At 40.4% G+C, this 25,543-nt stretch overlaps 1 protein-coding gene across 1 annotated transcript in view; it reads left to right on the top strand.

Moving 5' to 3' along the window:
* The first annotated feature begins 488 nt into the window (after positions 1–488).
* The window catches only part of prkd4 (protein kinase D4), a 33,557-nt gene continuing 8,502 nt past the window's right edge, over positions 489–25,543 (top strand). Inside the window, exons 1-9 of the mRNA XM_062993379.1 lie at positions 489–555; positions 1,552–1,712; positions 13,063–13,201; positions 16,373–16,504; positions 18,334–18,488; positions 21,278–21,479; positions 22,017–22,094; positions 23,767–23,899; positions 25,073–25,196. Of these exons, the coding sequence (XP_062849449.1) occupies positions 489–555; positions 1,552–1,712; positions 13,063–13,201; positions 16,373–16,504; positions 18,334–18,488; positions 21,278–21,479; positions 22,017–22,094; positions 23,767–23,899; positions 25,073–25,196 (1,191 nt within the window). The remainder of the gene's footprint in view (positions 556–1,551; positions 1,713–13,062; positions 13,202–16,372; positions 16,505–18,333; positions 18,489–21,277; positions 21,480–22,016; positions 22,095–23,766; positions 23,900–25,072; positions 25,197–25,543) is intronic.

Raw genomic sequence — 25,543 nt, 5'->3', positions numbered from 1 at the left:
ACAAGTTATAGATCAGCCAACTCAACATGCTTCTGAAGGTTCTGAGTCAAGGATCAAACCCAGCTTCATAGGACCCACATTGCTGTACTGCACCCACTTTATCAGCCGTGCCATTGTGCCTTCGTAAAATTCTTTCAAGTGCTAAAACCTTTTCATGGCACTTGACTGTGTTGACATCACACTGATGCAGGGTTTAATTGACGGTACACGGTATCTATGAACATCTCAGCCCTGTGTGGTTTTAGCATAGAGGATGTTTGTGGCTGAACTGTTATAAAGAACGTAGAAATTCTGTGATGCATAAATGTACTGAAGCATGGGCTGATAAGAAAGCTTGCTTGTGACCTACAAAAAAAGGTGTGTGTAAGAAAGCTTCCTGTCAGACACCAGCATCTCGGTAGCAAACTACGCCTTGCAAAAGGAAACCAGTGTGATACGAGAAGCAGCAGAAGACAAAGAGGCCTGCAGAAAGAAAATGGTGAAAGAAAATGGCTGCTGGTGAGGACCACCATCCTTTGAGAATGGCGGAGGACCTTCTGGAGTCCAGCATTTCCAGTAAGTAGTTTCACATCCTTAAATTTAACATATAGTTCTTTAGAAACAGCCTGTGCTGTTTGTACACAAGGCTTCCTCTTTATCTTGTATGCAAATTGTCACTCAGGTCATAATATGTTGGCCGTATTTCTGTGTATGCCAGTTTACGAAAATTTTGATTGTTAATAATGTCATATACACCGACGAGGCATAACATTATGACCACTGACAGGTCTTCATCACGGCACCTGTTAGTGGGTGGGATATATTAGGCAGCAAGTGAACATTTTGTCCTCAAAGCTGATGTGTTAGAAGCAGGAAAAATGATCAAGTGTAAGGAATCGAGCAAGTTTGACAAGGGCCAAATTGTGATGGCTAGACGACTGGGTCAGAGCATCTCCAAAACTGCAGCTCTTGTGGGGTGTTCCTGGTCTGCGGTGGTCAGTATCTATCAAAAGTGGTAAACCAGTGACAGGGTCATCGGCGGCCAAGGTTCATTGATGCACTTGAGGAGCGAAGGCTGGCCCGTGTGGTCTAATCCAACAGACGAGCTACTGTAGCTCAAATCGCTGAAGAATTAAAGCTGGTTCTGATAGAAAGGTGTCAGAATACACAGTGCATCACAGTTTGTTGCGTATTGGTGAGCAAAAGGGGGACCAACACAATATTTGGATGGTGGTCAAAGTGTTATGCCTGATTGGTGTATAATGTCATATAATTTAGTGGCGTGGTCTTTTCTGATTGACAACAGATACTAATTTCCAAACTCCGACAAAGAACTAGTGTAGAGTAATAATAATAGTATTGTCCTAAATAATAATCCAACATCCCACCACACACCGTTAAGCACTGGTATGACAGCCTTCCAATAAAGATTAAGACGTTCTAAAGCTAAACAATGCCTCTGCTCCATAATAGCTACATGCTTTCTCATTCTTCTGTCCATACTTGTACTGTATTTGACATTTCTTAAGCATAGCTACAAATCCATATTAATCATATCATCTTTTTCTTCAGGTCAGTTTTCACAGATTGTTGTGGGAAAAGAGCCAACCCATCTAGGGCCCATTTGTATCCACTTCCAGATTGGACTTTTTAAAGAGGGTGTTAACGTGCCTGAGGGTCGGCTCAGTTTCAAAAGCGCCAAGAAGTTAGCAGCGGAAATCATTGAGAAGAAGGTATGAATACAAATTCCTTAAGTGTTGGGCGGTGCTTGTTATTTTACTGTCATTTGGATGCACAAATTATAATATAGCCAAATGTTTGTGGACACAACTTCTAATTATTGGTTTTGTTTGTTTAGACACTCACAATTGCTAACAGGTGTAAAAATTAAAGGTAATAATTTTTTGTACAGTCCCTACAAGACTAGTTCTAGGCAAGTGGTAGCTCTTTGGGCTATTAATCTGAAGATTGTCGGTTCAAATCCACGCTCTGGGTCCTTAACCCTGTCTGCTCCAGGAGCGCAGTACGATGGCTGACCCTGCACTCTGACCCCAGCTTTCAAACAAGCTGGGATATCCAGAAAAATAATTTAATTGTACTGTACATGGGTATGTTTATATGACAAATAAAGGCATTCATTAATTCATAACCAGATACGTGTGAGGTCAAACTGAAAAGAACTAGGCAATTATTTACTGGTACTTAACACCTGTTAACTAAGTTTGTACCTCATGGGCCGCTCAGGTGGCGCACCGATAAAAACACATGCTGGAACCAGAGCTGGGATCTCGAATACATCGTATCGAGTCTCAGCTCTGCCTGTCAGCTGGGCTGAGTGGCCACATGAACAATGATTGGCCTGTTGTTCAGATAGGGGTTGGATATTAAAGCCAGATTGGGACTCTCTCATAACTAATGCAATTACGACCACTGCTGGCTGATTGATGGTGCCTGCACAGAGATGGGAAAAGAGTGCTGTCAGGGTGTGTCTCTCTGTACACAGTGCTGATTCGTTCTCCTCAATCAGAGCGGGGATCGGCATTGGTGGAGAGGAAGCATGACGCAATTGGGCAATTGAACGCGCTAAAAAGGGAGATAAAGGGAAGAAAATGCATAAACAAAATATATTTAAAAAAAAGTTTGTACCTCACACTTACCTGGTTAATATCTGGAACATGTGACATTTTAGTGTAATTAAATAAGCCTGTATTTGTACCATCTTGTTACCCAAAATAATTACATAGTACTTTTTACCTTACCTCACACCTGGTTAATACCTAGAACATAGACTCTAAAAGAAAGCTTTAACAAATTAACATTACCTACTGCAATCACACTAATAACATAAACATTTTATACCTCAAAATTAATGGGACAGGCTGGGAATGGCCCCGGTGCACAAAGCAAGCTCCATAAAGACAGATTAATAGATGTAAAGGAACTCCACTGGCCTTCACAGAGCCCTAATCTCAATCCCGTTGAACACCTTTGAGTTAAATTAACCATGAACCAGGTCTTCATGTTTAACATTAAAACCTGACTTCTTAAAAGCTCCCCTGACCGATTGTTTACAAATTCCTACAAATAAACTCCATATTAACAACCATGGTTTTGAAAAGAAATCTCAAACATGCTTATAGTGCCGTGTTCACACACTTTTGGCCCTTTAGCGTGTTACAAACAGGCTCACATTCCAGCTTCTGTTTGTCCATTTATGCAGCTTATGTGTATATGAACTGCTGATCATTTTTATGACATTATTATTCCTACTGTTTTACTTGTTATTTAGGATGTTATTTGTTCTTAATAATAAATCAGAATTATCTCCATTATAAAGTAAAGAGGAAAATAATTTTAGGGATGTTTTTTAGTGATTGCCGTTTTTCAACCTAGATAAAGGTGCCTTTTTAATACCCGTTTTTTAGTCAGTCGTCATGTTTGGTTTTACAGATGTTCCATCACTAAAAACTGTGAATAATTACACTGCACAGTGATATGCTGCTTGATATCCGGAATAAAAGTTTTGGTTGGTTTTAAAGAGCTGATTTTAGACAATGGTAGCATGTAAAGGAATCTGCATTATAATGTGCATTATTTTCTTGCACCCACTGCACTGCGTTGTTGAACATTTGCTTGATGTCTGTATTTCTTGGTGTATCTTTTAACTGCACTGTAATGTCTGTTTGTCCGTTGTGTTTTCTTTCTTGTTTAAAAGAGCTGTGCTGAGTCTAAATACAACCAACATAGTTGCATGGCAATAAAGGAATACTGAATCTTGAATGTAAGCACCTGGAAACTAAACCCAGGCTTTACAATCAGATAAGACAAAAATAAATATTTCTGGAATAAACACATACAGCAGGTTTGCATATGTGCAAATAATCACTACTGCGAAGTTGCCACTGTTAACCCTCAATTGTCTGCATAGTGTTTGGTCATAACTGTAAGTCGCTTTGAATAAAAATCTGCTAAATACATTAAATGTAGGCTCTAAATAATGCTGTCTAAAACATAAGGGATCTTCAAAAAGTTTTCACACTTTTAAATTTTCATTGAAAACAGTGAGGGTAGGAGGAGTAGTAATTGCTCGTGTCTGAGAGACTGAGAGAACTAATAGTCCGGATTTAGCACCATCTGATTTTCACCTTTTTGGACACTTAAAGAAGCTTTAAGGGGAAGAAGATTTTCATGTAATGATGATGTGAAAGCAGCGGTGCATCTGTGGCTACACGCCCAACCAACGTTTTTTGCTGATGGCATGAAAAAGTTGGTACAATGCTGAGAAAAAGCATTGGAGGGTAACTATGTAGAAAAGTTATGTCATTTGTTGTTGAAATTCTTAATAAATAGAGATTTTTAAAAGTGCGGAAACTTTTTGAAGAACCCTCGTAATTGCCACTTGTATGGTGAAAGATTTGGTTGCCTGGGTTGTATTGCAATGATTCTAAATGTATGTCTAAATGTATATACGTATATATATATATGTAAGCAATAGAACACTTGAGGTCGTGTGTTATCGCGAATAACATCACGGCTGTAATTCGGTCGCAGACACGAGCCGAAGATCATCACAGCCGTGATGTTATTCGTGATAACACACGACCTCAAGTGTTCTATTGCTTTTATACAACAGTTTTTACAAAATAAAGAAAGAAAATAAATCTAAGAAGTCCTGAATTTCATATTAAATATGCTTTAATATTGACAATACCTTCCGCCAAAAAGTAGTTCCACAACCAATATAAAGTTTAACACTACAAAGCAGACATCCCAAGTTGCAAAAACTCATTTCAGGGAAGTAAGAACAACAAGAAGAAAAAGGCAAGAGAACCTCCGAAGGGAAAAAAAAGAAATAAAAAACCTCTCACACACACCAAAGGATTATGGGTGATAACAGAACTTTTATGAGCTGCTAACTGGGCTATTAAGCTAACTGTTCGTGTCACAAACACATTAATGTTCCCTACATAGTGCACTAGATTGTGTATCAGATTGCGGATTTATGTTCCCTACACAGTGCACTAGATTGTGTATCAGATTGCGGATTTATGTTCCCTACATAGTGCACTAGATTGTGTATCAGATCGCGGATTTATGTTTCCTACATAGTGCACTAGATTGTGTATCAGATCGCGGATTTATGTTCCCTACACAGTGCGCTAGATTGTGTATCAGATCGCGGATTTATGTTCCCTACACAGTGCACTAGATTGTGTATCAGATTGCGGATTTATGTTCCCTACACAGTGCGCTAGATTGTGTATCAGATCGCGGATTTATGTTCCCTACACAGTGCACTAGATTGTGTATCAGATCGCAGATTTATGTTCCCTACACAGTGCGCTAGATTGTGTATCAGATCACGGATTTATGTTCCCTACACAGTGCGCTAGATTGTGTATCAGATCGCGGATTTATGTTCCCTACACAGTGCACTAGATTGTGTATCAGATTGCGGATTTATGTTCCCTACACAGTGCGCTAGATTGTGTATCAGATCGCGGATTTATGTTCCCTACACAGTGCACTAGATTGTGTATCAGATCGCGGATTTATGTTCCCTACACAGTGCGCTAGATTGTGTATCAGATCACGGATTTATGTTCCCTACACAGTGCACTAGATTGTGTATCAGATCGCGGATTTATGTTCCCTACACAGTGCGCTAGATTGTGTATCAGATCACGGATTTATGTTCCCTACACAGTGCGCTAGATTGTGTATCAGATCGCGGATTTATGTTCACTACACAGTGCGCTAGATTGTGTATCAGATCGCGGATTTATGTTCCCTACACAGTGCACTAGATTGTGTATCAGATCGCGGATTTATGTTCCCTACACAGTGCACTAGATTGTGTATCAGATCGCGGATTTATGTTCCCTACACAGTGCACTAGATTGTGTATCAGATCGCGGATTTATGTTCCCTACACAGTGCACTAGATTGTGTATCAGATCGCGGATTTATGTTCCCTACACAGTGCACTAGATTGTGTATCAGATCGCGGATTTATGTTCCCTACACAGTGCGCTAGATTGTATATCAGATTGCGGATTTATGTTCCCTACACAGTGCACTAGATTGTATATCAGATAACGGATTTAAAACGCGATAGGGAATAAAATCTGTGTCGCCTGCGTGCGCGTTTGTGTGCATGAAGCTTGTCGTTAATGGCAACGCGTCAGCGGAGTAATACAGTTGTGGTGTGAAAAGGCCGTGCTGTTATCACGAATATCAGCACGATTAGAACGCTTCTCAACCAATCAGATTGTAAGGTCGGAACTAACTGTTGTATAAATATATATATACTGTATATACTGTATATATATATAAACACATCCCTATTGGAACCCTGTTGGGTAAACTAAGAGGAAATGACATAGGAGCTTGAATCCTCCGGAGAGATTCTGTAGTGAGTAGAGCACTTTTTAAGGAGTGAGGAGATTTTTTTTCTGTTTTTTTAACAAGCATGTTTCGAACGATGGGGAACTTGCACAACGTTAATGCTGTCGTGCCAATAAATGTGCACTTTTAAAAAGAATACTAGATTTTTGTTATATTTTACATGGTAGATAATTACCACAGAGACATTTTAGAAGGTCCTACTTAATTACTCCAAACAAAACCTTTTTTCATCAGCACTAATGCCAGACTAGTGCTTCATTTTTGAATTTCTCTTATTTGGCTTTTTGTCGACTTCAAGCTCGTCCTGTCGTCTCTGCTGTGCTAATGTTTCAATCAGCCTTCACAGTAGGTCCTTCCTGGTGATGTTTGTCTTTTGTTTATAAAGTAAAAGTCTTCATTTAGCAGTATGGTGTCTCAGTCAGTAGCACTGTCGCCTCCTGGGTTTGATTCCCAGGTAAAGCAGTCCGGGTCCTTTCTGTGTGATGTTTGTTCACCCCGTGTCTGTTTGGGTTTTCTTCGGGAGCTCCAGTTTCCTCTCAGTACAAAGACACGCAATTAGGGTGAATTGGAGATACTAAATTACTGTGTTTGATGTTAAACTTGAACTGATGAATCATGTGTCATTAATCATAATCTTAAAATTCTAATGAATAAATACGTTTTTTTTTTTTTCGAGATATGTGGACTACTGACATTGCATATTTACAAAATGTTATGTGAATCAGTCCTCATATATCTAATTATCAGCTTTTACCAACATTTATGGTCCCAAACATTACAAATATGTAAACTTTAACTTTATTATTATTAATGAATATGATGCACACAAGTACACAATATTGACCGTTCCTGTCATGATAGAAAGTGTAAAACTTGACGTTAAAATTCTCTAATGAATAAATAAGTAAATATATTTTTTTTTATATGTGGAATACTGCCACTGTACTGTTATGAGGGATCTTCAAAAAGTTTCCACACTTTTATATTTTGGTTGGATACAGTGAAGGTGGGAGGAGAAGTAATTGGTCGTGTCTGAGAGACTGAGAGAGCTTATAGTCCGGATTTAGCGGCATCTGATTTCCACCTTTTTGGATGCTCAAAGAAGCTTTAAGGGGAAGAAGATTTTCATGTGATGATGATGTGAAAGCAGCGGTGCATCAGTGGCTACGTGCTCAACCAAAAACATTTTTTGCTGATGGCATTAAAAGGTGGTGACTGTGAAGAAAAGTGATGTAATTTGTTTTTAAAATTCCCAAACATTACAAATGTATAGTTGACTGTTATTGGCGTCATTTGTTAAAAAAAAATTTTTTTTTAAAAGATTCATCTGGTTTGAAATGTAGCTATTTGCTTTTACCTTGCTGCACTTCTTCTTGTCCTGTACCTGTTTATAGCATTTGGTATTGGCTAACCATGATTAAAATCATAAAAGTACATCTATCTGCTTCATTTCATTTCGGCCTATTCTGCTCAGAGTGGTGGTGAATCCGGTTTCACCAGAATAACTGGGCTTTATGCAGCAACCCCCCTCCCTTCCAGGACATAACCAAACATGTCTGTATGTAGACACCAAACCCTGGAACCCAGCGGCAGAGGGTTAGCGTCATTTACCATTGCGCCACCTGAGGGCTTTATTTGTCTCATAAGTAGGTTAAAAATGTTGAATGTCGGTGACTGAGGTGTTAATAGGTCATATATATATATATATATATATATATATATATATATATATATATATATATATATATATATATATACAAAAAGGAAATGAGTTTAGAGCCTCTTTTATTTTTGTTATTTATTATACGTTCTGTGCATATGTTAAAAAGTTGCTGCTAAAGATGGCACACCACTTATTAGGTTTAGGGGGACAATAACTTTTTTCATTAGAGTGAAACAGTGGACAGTTCCAGAGTGTGTAGACTTGCTTTTACCTCTGTCTTTTATATTACTATATTAAGTGCACGTACACACATACAGTACCTGACCTGCAAGGCTGCTGTTTCTAGCATGATGTGTGGTTTAATGCATCTGTAGCTAACTTTCCAACCACAGACATTGTAACAACCCCTCAACACCCCCCCCCCCCCCCCCCCCCGCACGCCTTGCTTACTTCTTAGTCTTTTCTCGATAAATAAGTGCATGTAAATACACACCCATGTATGCATACCCGCACACACAAACAGTCAAAGCATTTATTCTGAAATTGCCATCACATTTTCCCTTTCATAAACACACAAACAAACCAGGCTTTTAGGTGCAGTGATTACTTTTGTGTTGGAGGTAGAGGTGTAATATAATGCAGTGGTTTATAAACTTCCTTTACCTGTAAAAACCCTGCCAAGCACCATCTCTAGTGTCAAATACATACACGCATTTACACATACTGATGTCATACACATGTACACCTGTTTTGTAAAAGTAATATCTCATCACACACAAACACTCTCATAGAGCAGTATAACCCATCCTGATCACTTCATTCAGGTAATGCAGAACCTTTGTTAATCTCTTACTCACTAATACTGCCCTTAAACTCTGGAGTACTCTAATATAAACCCACTTGTGTAATGACATATTTATAGGTCATTACTGAATGCATCTTTAATAATGAATAATAATGGGCCGCTCAGGTGGTGTAGCGGTAAAAACACACGCTGGAACCAGAGCTGGGATCTCGAATAAATCGTATCGAGTCTCAGCTCTGCCTGCCGGCTGGGCTGAGCAGCCACATGAACAACGATTGGCCTGTTGTTCAGATAGGGGTGGAATATTAAAAGCCGGATAGGGACTCTCATAACTACTGCAATTACGACCTCTGCTGGCTGATTGATGGCGCCTGCACAGAGACGGGAAAAGAGTGCTGTCAGGGTGTGTCTCTCCGTACACAGTGCTGATCCGCATTGCACTCGTGTAGGTGTAGGTGACAAAATGTGTACAGCTGCTGCCCACGTGTCGGAGGGGGTGTGGGTTAGCTTCGTTCTCCTCAATCAGAGTGGGGATTGGAAGCATGGCGCAATCGGGCAATTGGACGCACTAAAAGGGAGAAAAAGGGGAGAAAATGCATAAAGAAAATATTTTAAAAAATAAATTATGAATAATAATAAATAATAAATGTTGTAGTTTTAAAAATATATGATTCTGATGTCTTAATTAACATAATTCACAATTAATTATTGTTGTTTTTTACATTTCATGCAAAGCACTGAAATCAATCAAAAAAACAAAATAAATTAATTAAGATCATTAAATATAAATGATTTACCACAGATTAATGGATATGATGCACATCAGTACACAATACTTGGTTCAACAGTAGAGGTTTGTATTTATGTTGCTGTGGTTCCTAAATGCTTCACTTTTTAATAATGACACTCACAGCTGATCTGGGGAAATCACTTGGGTTAAATATACACCGATCAGTCATAACATTAAAACCACCTCCTTGTTTCTACACACACTGTCCATTTTATAAGCTCCACTTACCATATAGGAGCACTTTGTAGTTCTACAATTACTGACTGTAGTCCATCTGTGTCTCTGCATGCTTTGTTAGCCCCCTTTCATGCTGTTCTTCAATGATCAGGACCCCCCCAGGACCACTACAGAGCAGATATTATTTAGGTGGTGGATCATTCTCAGCACTGCAGTGACAATGACATGGTGGTGGTGTGTTAGTGTGTCCACTCACTGTCCACTCTATTAGACACTCCTACCTAGTTGGTCCACCTTGTAGATATAAAGTCAGAGACGATCGCTCATCTATTGCTGCTGTTTGAGTTGGTCATTATCTAGACCTTCATCAGTGGTCACAGGATGCTGCCCACGGGGCGCTGTTGGCTGGATATATTTTTGGTTGGTGGTCTATTTTCAGTCCAGCAGTGACAGTGAGGTGTTTAAAAACTCCAGCAGCGCTTCTGTGTTTTATCCACTCATACCAGATACATACAGCACACCTAATATTTGCTCATATGTCCTTTCTGGTTTTACCTTAATCAAACACCTTTAATAACTGTCAACAAACTTCTGGCACAGCTCTGGTTGGATCTTTTACTTGTCAGCATTGTCAGTTAGAATAATTGGTTTTCTGGCAAATATTTCACTGTTTATTACAGTTAACATACTCTTAATAGTGTTAAGTTTTGGACTTTGTAAAAGCGATTCCATAATCATAATTTTAACATGATGTTTTTACACATTGTCCATTTATTAGGGGTTCTTGAATATTAATTCATTCCCTTTTAGTTATATTTTTTCTCATGTTCTGACCTTGACAAAGAGTCTTCTGTTCCATGTTTGTTGTGCTTATCAATGATTGTTTGCACAGATGTTCTTAGTTCCAGAGGTTAGAAATTGAAAAGAAGCCTGTGGCTTAGTCTAGTGTGGGCACAGGGAAGTCACCAGCTAAAGTCAGTCATAATAACTAATTACAAAAGTTGGTGTTTATTTTTAATAAAGCAGCTTTATGTGAATGTATAAGCATGGTGGCTTGGTGGGTAGCACTGTCGCTTCACAGAAAGAAGGTCCTGGGTTTGATTACCAGGCGGAGCAGTCCAGGTCCTTTCTGTGTGGAGTTTGCATGTTCTCCTCGTGTCTGTGCAGGTTTCCTCTGGGTGCTCTGGTTTTCAGGTCAGGTAAATAGGACATATTAAATTGCCCAAATGTGAAAGTGTGTTTTTGTCCTGTGATGGACGGGCGATCTGTCCATAGTGTTTCCTGCATTTTGCCATGTGAATTGTACCCACGTTAAAATCCTAATAAATAATCAAGCAGGTCCTGTTGTATTTTCTGAAAACCAACAATAAAATAACTATAACCATAGATAACACTATTTGTTCCAATTATCCAGAAACCATTGACTCAAGACCGGCATGTTGTGGACATGTCCGATATTTCACATGGCACAGCTAAATCTGTAAGGCAAACATCGCCTCATGCTGTCTGTGATGTCACTTTACACTGTGAGAGTCTTTCAGGTCGCCTCCAGCCATTATTCTACCATGATTTTTCTTAATATGGGCAACTCAACAGAAGTTAGAAAAATAACCCACCACCACTCTAACTCACTCTCTCTGTCTCTGTCTGTCTTGCATTGTGAGTCACTTCCTTTTGATTTAAAGGCAAATGCTAAGACATGGAAAAGGCCGCTGCTCATCGTAGCTGTTTATTATCTCCACCTCCAGTCAACCAACAGCAGCATTCTGTACACACACACACACACACACACACACACAATGCACTTTCAGTTCAGTGTGCTGAGCCCTGATGCTAATCTTCCCCCGTCTGAACGTACTGCGCTGTGCTGCATGTTGGCGTGTGATTGGCTCAGGGATCTTATTTGATGTGAGATCTGTGTTTTGAGGTTTAATACAGTTCCTGATTGTGTGAGAAACATTTCAGTGGGTATAGTTTCATTTTCCAGACATGTTCAAGTCGAATTCAGCACCAGGCTAGTCAAACCAGCCAATATTAAGACTCCAGGAACAGTGTGGTACTGATTAAAATCACTCTAATTAAACAGCAGCAATGCACATATGACCAAATGTATCTGTATATACTTATAAATTTTTTCCCCAGTCAAGCCTTTTGCTAACAGATATACACCTTTTTTTTACACACACTGTCCATTTTATCAGCTCCACTTACCATATAGAAGCACTTTGTAGTTCTACAATTACTGACTGTAGTCCATCTGTTTCTCTACATGCTTTTTAAGCCAGTTTTCACCCTGTTCTTCAATGGTCAGGACCCACACAGGACCACCACAGAGTAGGTATTATTTTGGTGGTGGATGATTCTCGGCACTGCAGTGACAATGACATGGTGGTGGTGTGTTAGTGTGTGTTGTGTTTGTATGAGTGGATCAGACACAGCAATGCTGCTGGAGTTTTTAAATACCGTGTCCACTCACTGTCCACTCGATTAGACACTCCTACCTTGTTGCTGCTGTTTGAGTTGGACACCTTCTAGACCTTCCTGGTCACAGGACGCTGCCCACAGGGTGCTTTTAGCTGGATATTTTTGGTTGGTGGACTATTCTCAGTCCAGCAGTGACAGTGAGGTGTTTAAAAACTCCATCAGCATTGCTGTGTTTTATCCACTCATACCAGCACAACACACACTAACACACTGCAGTGCTGAAAATGATCCACCTCTCAAATAATATCTGCTCTGTAGTGGTCCTGTGAGAGTCCTGACCATTGAAGAACAGCATGAAAGGGGGCTAAAAAAGCATGCAGAGAAACAGATGGACTACAGTCAGTAATTGTAGAACTACAAAGTGCTTCTATATGGTAAGTGGAGCTGATAAAATGGACAGTGAGTGTAGAAACAAGGAGGTGGTTTTAATGTTATGGCTGATCGGTGTAAATAGTCAATTAAATAAAAATTATACATTTTCCCCTTTGTGACATTTTGGCCAATCGTTATCATTATTGAGCAATTAGAAGGCAGTGCTACAGAACAGTTCTACAGATCTTTCTATACAAGCATATTTATATGTTGCTGTTTGTATATTTTTGACCCAGTTGTTTGTGTCATATTAAAGATAACCCCTATAAACTTTGGACAAGTGTTCCAATCATTCAGTCTCAAAAAACAGCAATTGAGAAACGTGTAGTATTTATTTTACTCAGGCGTGTGTGCATGTGTGTGTGTGTGTGTTTCTATCCACAGGCTCCTGATTGGAGTGTAATCGGACTTGGTGAGAAGCTGCTGCTGTTTAAACATGATTCCTCCTCTGATCAGCTCCTGCACAGACTCTCAGAGCAACACTACTTGCATGATGGAGACCTGGTGGAGGTGGTGCTGGCTGGTTAGTACCTAAACACCACACACTAACACATTTACACACATTCACATTTACCTTATTTAGACAGGATAAGTCTTACATGGAAATGTGGAAACATATTAAGAAACATTGTAATACTAATTATAAAATCTGTGAATAAGCCATCTCTATAAATCGTTTAATCAAGATTAGGATAGTAATAAAGATCAAAGCAATCAAGGAGAAATGTCTGATTAGGTACAGTTTGACTTAAGAACTTGCTATTTATCCCAAAATTATATTCACTGTCTTTATAACAGCCCATTACAGATCATAATAATGTTTAATTTGTAAACAGTTGAAGGTACATAAAACATATAGAAAAAAAATGACTGGATCTTTGTCCTCTGAGACACATCTGAGGCACCCTGTATATTGCTGCTTTGCACCCAGTGTTGTGGAAGCAAACCCACAGCAACCCTGACCAGGATAAATTGGATGAAGTAAATAAAATCCCATGTACTCAGGATTAGGTGTGCCTGATCAAAATTGGGTAAAATGCCGCTCAGGTGGCGCAACGGTAAAGTACGCTAGATCACCCGAGTTGGGGTTTCGAATACATTGTATCGAATCTCAGCTCTGCCTTTCCGACTAGGCTGGGTTCCGACAGGGCTTAAAGTGTGAAGGTAACAATCACTCATATTACCTGCACTGAGATTTAACCTAACCAGCTTTTGACCTAAGGAACTTTTGAGGTGGATACTGAAGGAAATGACCAATGTGTGCACACATAATGGAAGTCCTACACAAAATAATTTCAGTAAATACACACCCACACTTCCAATCTTCATCTTTCCACTGTGGTTTCTCACCTGGCTTGTTTTGTGCAGGTAGTGGTTGTTTTTCCATCAAACAGTCAAGTTTATAAGTTTTATCTGGTGACATTTTTTTACATCATTGATCAGTATAGAACTTATTAAGATCATCATACATTGTATTGAATCTCAGCTCTGCCTTTCCGACTAGGCTGGGTGGCAGTATGAAAAATGATTGGCTGTTGTTCATGGTTGTTAGTGGTAAGAAAGTTGGATTATAGGTCCTCATAACTGGTGCAACTGCGGCCCCTGCTGGCTGACTGATGGCGCCTGCACAGGGCTGAGGAATAATGCTGATGGGGGTGTGGCCCTCCGTGCACAGTGCCCGTCAAGTACAGTGGGGCCAAAAAGTATTTAGTCAGCCACTGATTGTGCAGGTTCTCCTACTTAGAAAGATGAGAGAGGTCTGTAATTTTCATCATAGGTACACTTCAACTATGAGAGACAAAATGAGAGAAAAAAATCCAGGAAATCACATTGTAGGATTTTTAAAGAATTTATTTGTAAATTATGGTGGAAAATAAGTATTTGGTCAATAACAAAAGTTCAACTCAATACTTTGTAACATAACCTTTGTTGGCAATGACAGAGGTCAAACGTTTCCTGTAAGTCTTCACCAGGTTTGCACACACTGTAGCTGATATTTTGGCCCATTCCTCCATGCAGATCTCCTCTAGAGCAGTGATGTTTTGGGGCTGTCGCTGGGCAACACGGACTCCACAAATTTTCTCTGGGGTTGAGGTCTGGAGACTGGCTAGGCCACTCCAGGACCTTGAAATGCTTTTTACGGAGCCACTCCTTCGTTGCCCGAGCGGTGTGTTTGGGATCATTGTCATGCTGGAAGACCCAGCCACGTTCCATCTTCAATGATCTCACTGATGGAAGGAGGTTTTGGCTTAAAATCTCACGATACATGGCCCCGTTCATTCTTCCCTTAACACGGATCAGTCGTCCTGTCCCCTTTGCAGAAAAACAGCCCCAAAGCATGATGTTTCCACCCCCATGCTTCACAGTAGGTATGGTGTTCTTGGGTTTTTCTTCTTCCTCCAAACACGACGAGTTGAGTTTTTACCAAAAAGTTCCATTTTGGTTTCATCTGACCACATGATATTCTCCCAATCCTCTTCTGGATCATCCATATGCTCTCTGGCAAACATCAGACGGGCCTGGACATGTACTGGCTTAAGCAGGGGGACACGCCTGGCACTGCAGGATTTGAGTCCCTCTTGGCGTAGTGTGTATACTGATGGTAGCCTTTGTTACTTTGGTCCCAGCTCTCTGCAGGTCATTCATCAGGTCCCTCCGTGTAGTTCTGGGATTTTTGCTCACCGTTCTCATGATCATTTTGACCCCACGGGATGAGATCTTGACCCCAAGGGAGATTATCAATGGTCTTGTATGTCTTCCATTTTCTTACAATTGTTCCCACAGTTGATTTATTCACACCAACCTGCTTGCCTATTGTAGATTCACTCTTCCCAGCCTGGTGCAGGTCTACAATTTTCTTCCTGGTGTCCTTCGACAGCTCTTTGGTCTTGGCCATGGTTGAGTTTGGAGTCTGACTGTTTGAGGCTGTGGACAGGTGTCTTTTATACAGATAACGAGGTCAAACAGGTGCCATTAATACAGGTAACGAGTGGAGGACAGAAGAGCTTCTTAAAGAAGAAGTTACAGGTCTGTGAGAGCCAGAAATCTTGCTTGTTTGTTATTGACCAAATACTTATTTTCCACCATAATTTACTAATAAATTCTTTAAAAATCCTACAATGTGATTTCGTGGATTTTTTTTTCTCATTTTGTCTCTCATAGTTGAAGTGTACCTATGATGAAAATTACAGACCTCTCTCATCTTTCTAAGTAGGAGAACTTGCACAATCAGTGGCTGACTAAATACTTTTTGACCCCACTGTATATGAACTCGACTCGTGCAGGTGAAAAATGCAGTCTGTACTGACTGTGCATACCGGAGGGGCGTATGTCAGTTGAGAGGCGTCCTCAGTCAGGAGTGAGGGGGCGAATCAGTATAGAGGACGCATTCAGGGTAACTGGACACGACTAGACTGGGGGATTAAAATGGGGGGGGGGGGGGGGGGGTCGGGTGACAAAATTGGGTGAAATGGCAATGGTAGATCTGTTGTTCAAAATGAGCAATGTGATCGTGATTTCACGAAATAACTAACGCAAGCCTGGTTAATGCATTTGGGCTGCATCTAGATGCTGCTGCTACACATGTACAAAAATATCAGCCGTTTAGAAATATTTTGTGTTAAATACTTTTTCACGCCATTGCTGTCAGTACCTGTCTGCACAATAATCATTCTCTCTTATATAATCCTTTCAGCTACTGCAACATTAACCGAGGTGAAGTTCCGCCCCCATACCTTGGTGGTCCACTCATATCGCACACCTACGTTTTGTCACCACTGTGGAGAGATGCTGTGGGGGCTTGTCCGACAGGGCTTAAAGTGTGAAGGTAACAATCACTCATATTACCTGTATAGAGATTTAACCTAACCAGCTTTTGACCTAAGGAACTTTTGAGGTGGATACTGAAGGAAATGACCAATGTGTGCACACATAATGGAAGTCCTACACAAAATAATTTCAGTAAATACACACCCACACTTCCAATCTTCATCTTTCCACTGTGGTTTCTCACCTGGCTTGTTTTGTGCAGGTAGTGGTTGTTTTTCCATCAAACAGTCAAGTTTATAAGTTTTATCTGGTGACATTTTTTTACATCATTGATCAGTATAGAACTTAGGATCATCAGGAACTAAATGAAGTGCATTTTGGCAAACCTGTGAACTAAAGAAAAGAATCCTTATACAGTGAATTCAGAAATTATATAGACACCTTGACTATTTACAAACTTTGTGTTGTGGAATTGATTTTAAATTGATATAATTGCCATTTTTACCCATCAGTCTACACACTATCACACACATTGACAAAGTGAAAGAGTGTATTAATGTTTTATAAAATAATAAATAATTAATAATAAAAAATGTATTCATAAAAGTATTTACACCTTTTGGTCAATGCTTTGTTAAAGCCCCTTTGGTGTCTGGTACGGACCAACAGAAGGGCTACCCTACTTTGTTTGAGGTTATGTAATTGCAGGCCAGTAAAACTGCCCATGCTATCTCCTGTCCACCTATAATGGGCAAGCAGGCATCAGCACAATGGAAGAAGATGGACAGGTTCGATGAATCCTGAAGGAATCTGGATAAATCTCAGTCTATGATGTTTAAGGGCAGACATGACCTCCAGGCCCTCAGACAGCACTGTATGAGAAAATGTCATGCTACTGTGATAAATATAGCCACACGGTCTTGGCAGCTCTTTGAAAAACCGGTGTCACTTAACACTGTATCAAAAAAATGCAACCTGGGCTCATTTCAGATGGACCAAAAGACCATGGGAACATACTGTCATCAGAAAAGTCTATATTTCAGCTTGTTTTTGAGAAAAACAGACAATGAGTTCTCCCGACCAAAAAAAGAAAAGGACCATCCTGACCGTTAACAGCAAAAGAGCATCCCTGCACTGATGACTTGCCTATGTTGCGTATACACAGAGTGCGTGTGTTTGACAGGCCTGCCAGCAGTCCAGATCTGTCAGTTAAAAATTCCTCCAAGGTGGCGCAGTGGGACATTCTGCTAGCACACCAGCACCAAGATAATGAACACCCCGGTTCGAGTCTCGGCTCTGCTACCTGTCAGCTGGGCGCCATCTAGTGGGCACAGTTGGCAGTGCCTGCAGCAGACACAAATTGGCCACCTTGTCTGCTGGGTGGGATGACCGGACTAAGTGGGTGGGGTCTTCAAACGCTGTGCAAGGACCCTGATTAGCAGATAGAGGTGCCTGTGCTTCTAAAGAAGGGGTCAGCTAGAACTGTGCATGCATCAGAGGGCACATGAGCAGCAAAAATACCCTCCTCGAATGCAATCAGGGATCCACAGCAGCGGTAGACAAATTTACTACGCTAAATCGGGAGAAAAAGGGAGAAAATGCATAAATAAATAGAAGAAAAATGTATTTCACATCATAAAAGGAAAAATCAGAAAACAGCGACCCCAGACTGTTGAGTAGCTGAACTTTTATATAAAAAGCAAGAATTGCAAAACTGCAACAATTTTCAGGTTTTAGTTTCAATTCAGCTTTTAAATCAAGCAAAACTGCGGGCATCAAATTCTAGATTTGTTTATATGTGCAAAATACAATTAAGCTGGTACCTTTTTTAGTTAAATAAAGAATCAAATGTATTTAAACAATTATTTTCTCTGTATTTGTCTTTAGGTTGTGGTTTAGATTTTCATAAACGCTGCGCACTGATGTTACCTAATGACTGCTTGCGAGTGTACCGGCCCTGTGGTCCCAGTCTTTCTCTGTTTCCCCCTGCCCGTCCCCGTTCCACTTCTCTCAGCAACCACACTGGAGGCAGTCTGGAGGAGGTACTGTCACTGTATATCCAAAATCACATGAAATGAAAAATTGACAATAATCCCCATTTATTGGCACCCTTAAAAATGTAAAAATCCAACCTTTAACTGAAGTTAATTTACTATGAAAAAAAAACTTCATTAAGTAATTATGCCACATTGGCATTATTATTGGCACCCCTGGAAATTATTTTAGCAGAATGTAACTGAAGCAGTTTTTCTAGTTATACTTTACTGTTTTAAAGTTGATCTGTGTATCTAGGAACATTTAAACAAGTGTTAAATGGGTTAGACAGTTTAAATGATCTGTAAATGTGAGTGAATAAGAGTGAATAAGTGAGACTGTGTTTTGCCCTGGGTGAATTCCTGACTTGTGCCCAATGTTTTTGGGAGGCACCGTACCCACTTCTACCCTAACTAGGATTTAGCTGTTACTGAAAGTAAATAAATGTATTTTACAGGACTGGCTACTGTTATACACTTTTAAGAATATGTAGAAGTAATATTTCACTGCAAACTGAGAGTCAGATTGTGAAATCTACCATGTCCACAATGCCCAAAGTTGGTGAACAGATGTTTACCTTTTAGACTAAGTCTTATATTAGTGTGTTGGTATTTCCCCAGTGTGAATTTAATTTTCATTTTTGTAATAGCACAATTTACCATGGTTAATAACGTAGCTTTAATGAATAGTCAGGGCTGCTTTAGTGGAAGGACACGGGGTGTTTGCAGTTTGCACATAAATTGCATACACAGTGCATATATACTGTATATATATATATATATCAATCAGGCATAACATTGAAACCACCTCCTTGTTTCTACACTCACTGTTTATGTTATCAGCTCCACTCACCATATAGAAGCACTTTGTAGTTCTACAATTACTGACTGTAGTCCATCTGTTTCTCTACATACTGTTTTAGCCTGCTTTTACTCTGTTCTTCAATGGTCAGGACCAAGGACGGATTAAGGATAGTCTGGGCCCCTGGGCAAAGAGTTGGTCTTTATCATTTATCATTTACCATTTATCATGGTTTTGAGCATTTTTCTAGGACATTTTTCTTTTTCTGTTATGAATGATTTGTATTGTATCAATTCATCTGCCAGGCTCATGTTCAGATCTGAAGGATATGCTGCAGCGAGTGAGTTAGCCTTTAAAGTGAGCTCACTGTTGGACATATTGTCAGGCATGAAAAGAACATCAAATAGCTCAGTTAAGTGTGTGTATGCATTCAAACTGCTTGAAATTGCTTGTCTTCAATTTAAATAATTGCAAAATTGCTAAATTAATTTGTGTCTCTGCGCTTAAGAGAAATTGAACATAATAATTTTGAAACAATACAAATTCAGAAACATTAAGTAAGGGCCTGAATCGCATATTTGCAACAAAACGTCTGTTATGAAATATGGTAGCTTGCCTGGCAATTTGTAGGTCCCTAGAAAGTCAAGGAGCCATGGTAAACGACTTCTATGGAAGTCAAGGGCCCCATAGCAGGGGCCCTCGTGATCAAGGGCCCTCTAATGGTATGCCCTGCTCTTCTCTAGGGCCCCCTGGTAGGGGCTCTCATAACCAGGGCCCTCGAAAAATATGCCCCCCTCTTTCCTAGGACCCCTAATAGCCAGAAGTCGAAGTCAGAGCAGTGCCACAACGCCTCATCCATTTTCATAAGGGGCCCAAAAGCATGGCTAGGGCCCAAAAGCATGGCTAGGGCCCAAAAGCATGGCTAGGGCCCCCAAAATCATGGTTAGGGCCCCCAAAAGCATGGCTAGGGGCCCCAAAAGTCCCTAATAGTCAGAGGATCCTTAAAATGGAGGGCCCTCGGAAATAAAAATATATTGTATCATAAATGTTGATAGGCATCGCAAAATGTTTTGGGCCAGGGCCCCCCCGGGGCCCCCTGACCTCAAGGGCCCCTGGGCGCTGGCCCCACTTGCCCGGTCAGTAATCCAGCCATGGTCAGGACCCCCACAGGACCACTTCTCAGCACTGCAGTGACACTGACATGGTGGTGGTGTGTTAGTGTGTTGGTATGAGTGGATAAGACACAGCAATGCTGATGGAGTTTTTAATCACCTCACTGTCACTGCTGGACTGAGAATAGTCCACCAAACAAAAATATCCAGCCAACAGCGCCCCGTGGGCAGCGTCCTGTGACCACTGATGAAGGTCTAGAAGATGACCAACTCAAACAGCAGCAATAGATGAGCGATCGTCTCTGACTTTACATCAACAAGGTGGACCAACTAGGTAGGAGTGTCTAATAGAGTGGACAGTGAGTGGACACGGTATTTAAAAACTCCATCAGCGCTGCTGAGAATGATCCACTCATACCAGCACAACACACACTAACACACCACCACCATGCAAGTGTCACTGCAGGGCTGAGAATCATCCACCACCTAAATAATACCTACTCTGTGGTGGTCCTGACCATTGAAGAACAGAGTGAAAGCAGGCTAAAAAGGTATGTAGAGAAATAGATTGACTACAGTCAGTAATTGTAGACCTACACAGTGCTTCTATATGGTAAGTGGAGCAGATAAAATGGACAGTGTGTGTAGAAATCAGGAGGTGGTTTTAATGTTATGGCTGATCAGTGTATATATATACTGTACCTTATTAGTATTTTAATTTGTAAATATAACTAATTGTAAATATAATAAATAATGTTTCTTATAGTAATGTGGGGGAATTTTAATAGTTTAATGACATGTTGTGGTACTGTGTAAGAATAAGAATTTCTAAATTCTTTAAATCTTAAAATCTTTATTTCCTTACTCTTGCTTTTTCTCTTTAGATCAGTATGACTAAGCCGTCTCGATCTCGGCCCCCCTCTTGGGCGGACAGGCCTGTGTGGTTGGGGGTGTGTGATGGTGGGAGAGGAGGAAGACCACTGGTACCACACACCTTTCATATTCACACCTACACCAAACCTACAATGTGTCAGCACTGCCACCGGCTTCTTAAGGGTCTGTTCCGCCAAGGCCTGCAGTGCTCCGGTAAGAGATCTGAAACACATCCAGCTCATCTGCAGTCCTAAATCCTGTTCAGTCATGGTCAATTGGAACTAGTCTCTCTTGTCACTGTTGCCACCTTCGCCCTCGATTGAGGAGAGTCGAAGCGGTCACGAACGCCCTCTGACACACGCACAGCTGAGAGCTTCTTTTCACCGCATTTACACCAGCAGTGTTCTTTTCCTTACAGACACATATACGGTACAATCGTGTCTCTAGCGTGTTTTATTGCTGCGCCACCAGAGCGCCCTTGATTTGTTTTTAAATTTGCAATATAAATATACTAGTTAACATAAATTCATAATATTCTCTTAATTGTGATCAGGGTCGCAGTGGAAACACTGGACACAAAGCAGATTTACTCACTGGACATCTTTCACCATTCAAGACACAAAGGCAGAAAGCCAAATTAACGTTGCACAAAAATGTGTTTTAATTACCCCTACAGAAATGTTTAGTGTTATACATCTGTCTGTGGTTACATTTGGCTATGTTTAAATGTTATTTTTGCTTCCGTTTCAGACTGCAAGTTTAACTGTCATAAGCGCTGTGAGTCCCAGGTTTTACCAGACTGCAGAGGAGAGAGAACCAGTGGAGAAGGTTGCCAAATTGCACACATTCACACATAAACATGCAGACACAAAACAGTAATTGTACAATTTTACACTGTTACAAACAATGCCATGTTGAAAAAGATCCCACATAGAGAAGATTGGATGGGATTTATAAATAATAGATAAAATAACACCAAGACTAGCTAAAAGACGCTTGACTAAATGTACCCTTAAGTAGACTTGCTTATGTGGTTTTCTTACACTGAATGAGACATGAAACCCAGAAATACCCTCATCCTAAGTACAAAGCACAAGTATCAGACTTGAATTGGAATTCATCCCTACATGTTCATTTCTACATGTTCATCTTCCGATGCATTTTTCCAGAGTTGTACCATTTTAACGCCATCAGCAAAAAATTTTTTTGGTTGAGCGTGTAGCCACTGATGCACCACTGCTCTCACATCATCATCACATGAAAATCTTTTTCCCCTTAAAGCTTCCTTGAGCGTCCAAAAAGGTGGAAATCAGATGGAGCTAAATCTGGACTATAAGCTCTCTCTTAGTCTCCTAGACACGACCAAAATATAAAAGATCCCTCATAATATAGTTGCTTATTACATTTAGCATACACTGATCAGCCATAACATTAAAACCACCTCCTTGTTTCTACACTCGCTGTCCATTTTATTAGCTCCACTTACCATATAGAAGCACTTTGTAGTTATACAATTACTGGCTGTAGTCCATCTGTTTCTCTACATACCTTTTTAGCCTGCTTTCACTCTGTTCTTCAATGGTCAGGACCCCCACAGGACCACCAGAGAGCAGGTATTGTTTAGGTGATGAATGATTCTCAGCACTGCAGTGACACTGACATGGTGGTGGTGTGTTAGTGTGTGTTGTGCTGGTATGAGTGGATCAGACACAGCAGCGCTGCTGGAGTTATAAATACCGTGTCCACACACTGTCCACTCTATTAGACACTTCTACCTAGTGAGTCCACCTTGTAGATGTAAAGTCAGAGACGATCACTCACCTATTGCTGCTTATCAGTGGTCACAGGACGCTGCCCACGGGGCGCTGTTGGCTGGATATTTTTGGTCGGTGGACTATTCTCAGTCTAGCAGTGACAGTGAGGTGATTAAAAACTCCATCCGCATTTCTGTGTTTTATCCACTCATACCAGCACAACACACACTAACACACCACCACCATGTCAGTGTCACTGCAGTGCTGAGAATGACCCACCACCTAAATAATACCTACTCTGTAGTGGTCATGTGGGGGTCCTGACCATTGAAGAACAGCATGCAAGGGGGCTAACAAAGCATGCAGAGAAACAGATGGACTACAGTCAGTAATTGTAGAACTACAAAGTGCTTAAGTAAAGCTGATAAAATGGACAGTGAATTGAACCCACTGAGACCCTGAGTAGGACAAAGTGATGGTAAAACAGACAATGAATGAATAAATATATCAGAGACAACAAACAGGCTTTGACTACATTTAATGTAATATGAAACTGTGTGTGTTTGTGTGTGTGTGAAGTGTAGTCACACATCTGTAACACTCAGCGGAATAATATTTAGAATAAAAGCCACCTCTTGTTCCCATGCATTGTCAGTCAGTGCATGAATCAATGTGCATTCATGCTACAGGTGATAGACTCAGTGAGCTTTTGTGGTTTTTGTGACTCTCCCACATCTCTTACACAGAGAACAGTACAACTCAGCAGGTGGAATGTGAGGAGGAAATGGCTGTGGAAACAATCAACTCCATTTATGAAGAGTATCGCTTTAAAGAGCGCCCTCGTGTGGAGGACGGACCTGCAGCACCACCACCAATCGGGTAACCAAGCTGTTATGTTTTATTCTTCATTACTAAACTATTTAAGCAATAGAACACAAAAAGGATTGAGTGAGTGAGTTATACAAATAACATCCCAGCTGTGCTTCGGTTGCACATACAGATGTGTCTCTTTGTAATTAGCATGTTTGGATGATGTATTGCATTTATACATCATGTTTACTTGAATTTGTGGGACAAAGAAAACACAGGATTGTTTATATATTTTTAATTTATTTTATTTTCATGTTTTATCACCACTTTATCCTGGTCAGGGTTGTGTTGGGTGTGTTTTCCCAGAATCACTGGGTGCAATGCAGTGACACACCCCAAACAGGTCACCAATCTATTCTGTGGCCTTTGGCATTTCCCCCATTTTCGCTCCAATCTAGTCAATCTAGCACTGTTGCCCCACAGCAAGAAGGTCCTTGGTTTGATTCCCAGGTAGAGCAGTTTAGGTCCTTTCTGTGTGCATGTTCTTACCGTGTCTGAGGGGGTTTCCTTCGGGAGTTTCCTCCCACAGTACTGTTATGGAAGAAATTAGATTTTATGCTTTATATGACTTAAATTGTAGTAGTATGGTGTTTTGTGCCTTGAATTCTTAGACTTGCTTGAGCCTCCGCTGGGAGTCTAGTCTACAAAGATAAGCAACATACCTGTTGTTAAGCAGTAAATGGTTGAAAAGCAGTTGTAAAGCCATAGAGGGTAACACCCAATGGGTCCAACACCCAATGTCATGTGACCAGAGCAGTATACAGACAAAGCCATAGCATCTGTTCTGGGTTCTTGTCCAAAGAGACTGCTGGAGGAACCCACAATCGTGCCAATAAATTCTTCAATCCAATCCAGTAAACTATAATCTTTGTTTTTATTTATCATCTCACCATATTTTTCCATGACAGTACTAAAACATGTAAGTGAGGGTACTAAACTGTCCATGACTGTGTTTGACACTGAACTTGAATCTTGTGTAACCGGTAATTACCTGTCCCGTCATGAAAGGAACCAAAGTGTAAAGCATGATGTCCTAATAAATAAATAAACTACATTTGCTGCTGCAGACACCCACCCTGACCAAGGAGATCCTCTGACTATCTATATTTATATTAGACTGTTTTATAGACTCGTCCTTATAGTCTTTATGTTTACTCTGTTCTATCTCGTTGTATGGTTCAGTCCATGTTTCAGTAGTAATATTCCCCTGATGAGGGTGGTACAGTCAGTGAGGCACAGCAAAAGAAGATCCAGTAGAGTACTGAAGAAGGGCTGGTTGCTGCACCACACCAATGTGGATTTACTTGTAAGTAAAAGCTGATTAATTTTTGCTATACATGCCATTTTAAAACCATGGGCAATAATAAAGAGCTGGCTACCAGTTACAGATATGCCAGCCTTCTCAAACTCTTCTATAAAGACATTCTACAGGATTTGAGTTTGTGGGTGTCTATGGTGATTTGTGCCCATCCTTCACAAGACTTAATAATCCAAGTACACAAATCCACAAGGTTGAATTAGTTAATTTGGACACAAAGCTGGGTGTGGAGAACAGATGAACTGATTCAGTTTTGTGGAACTGATTTTAATTCTTATCCCTAAGGTGTTCAGGCCAGTGGAGGCCCTTCCCACAAAATACTTTTAACATTGTCT

The sequence above is a fragment of the Trichomycterus rosablanca genome, chromosome 4 (assembly GCF_030014385.1).
Source record: "Trichomycterus rosablanca isolate fTriRos1 chromosome 4, fTriRos1.hap1, whole genome shotgun sequence".
NCBI lineage: Eukaryota > Metazoa > Chordata > Actinopteri > Siluriformes > Trichomycteridae > Trichomycterus > Trichomycterus rosablanca.
The sequence above is the reverse complement of the archived record's forward strand: the minus strand, read 5'-3'. Positions and strand labels throughout refer to the sequence as shown.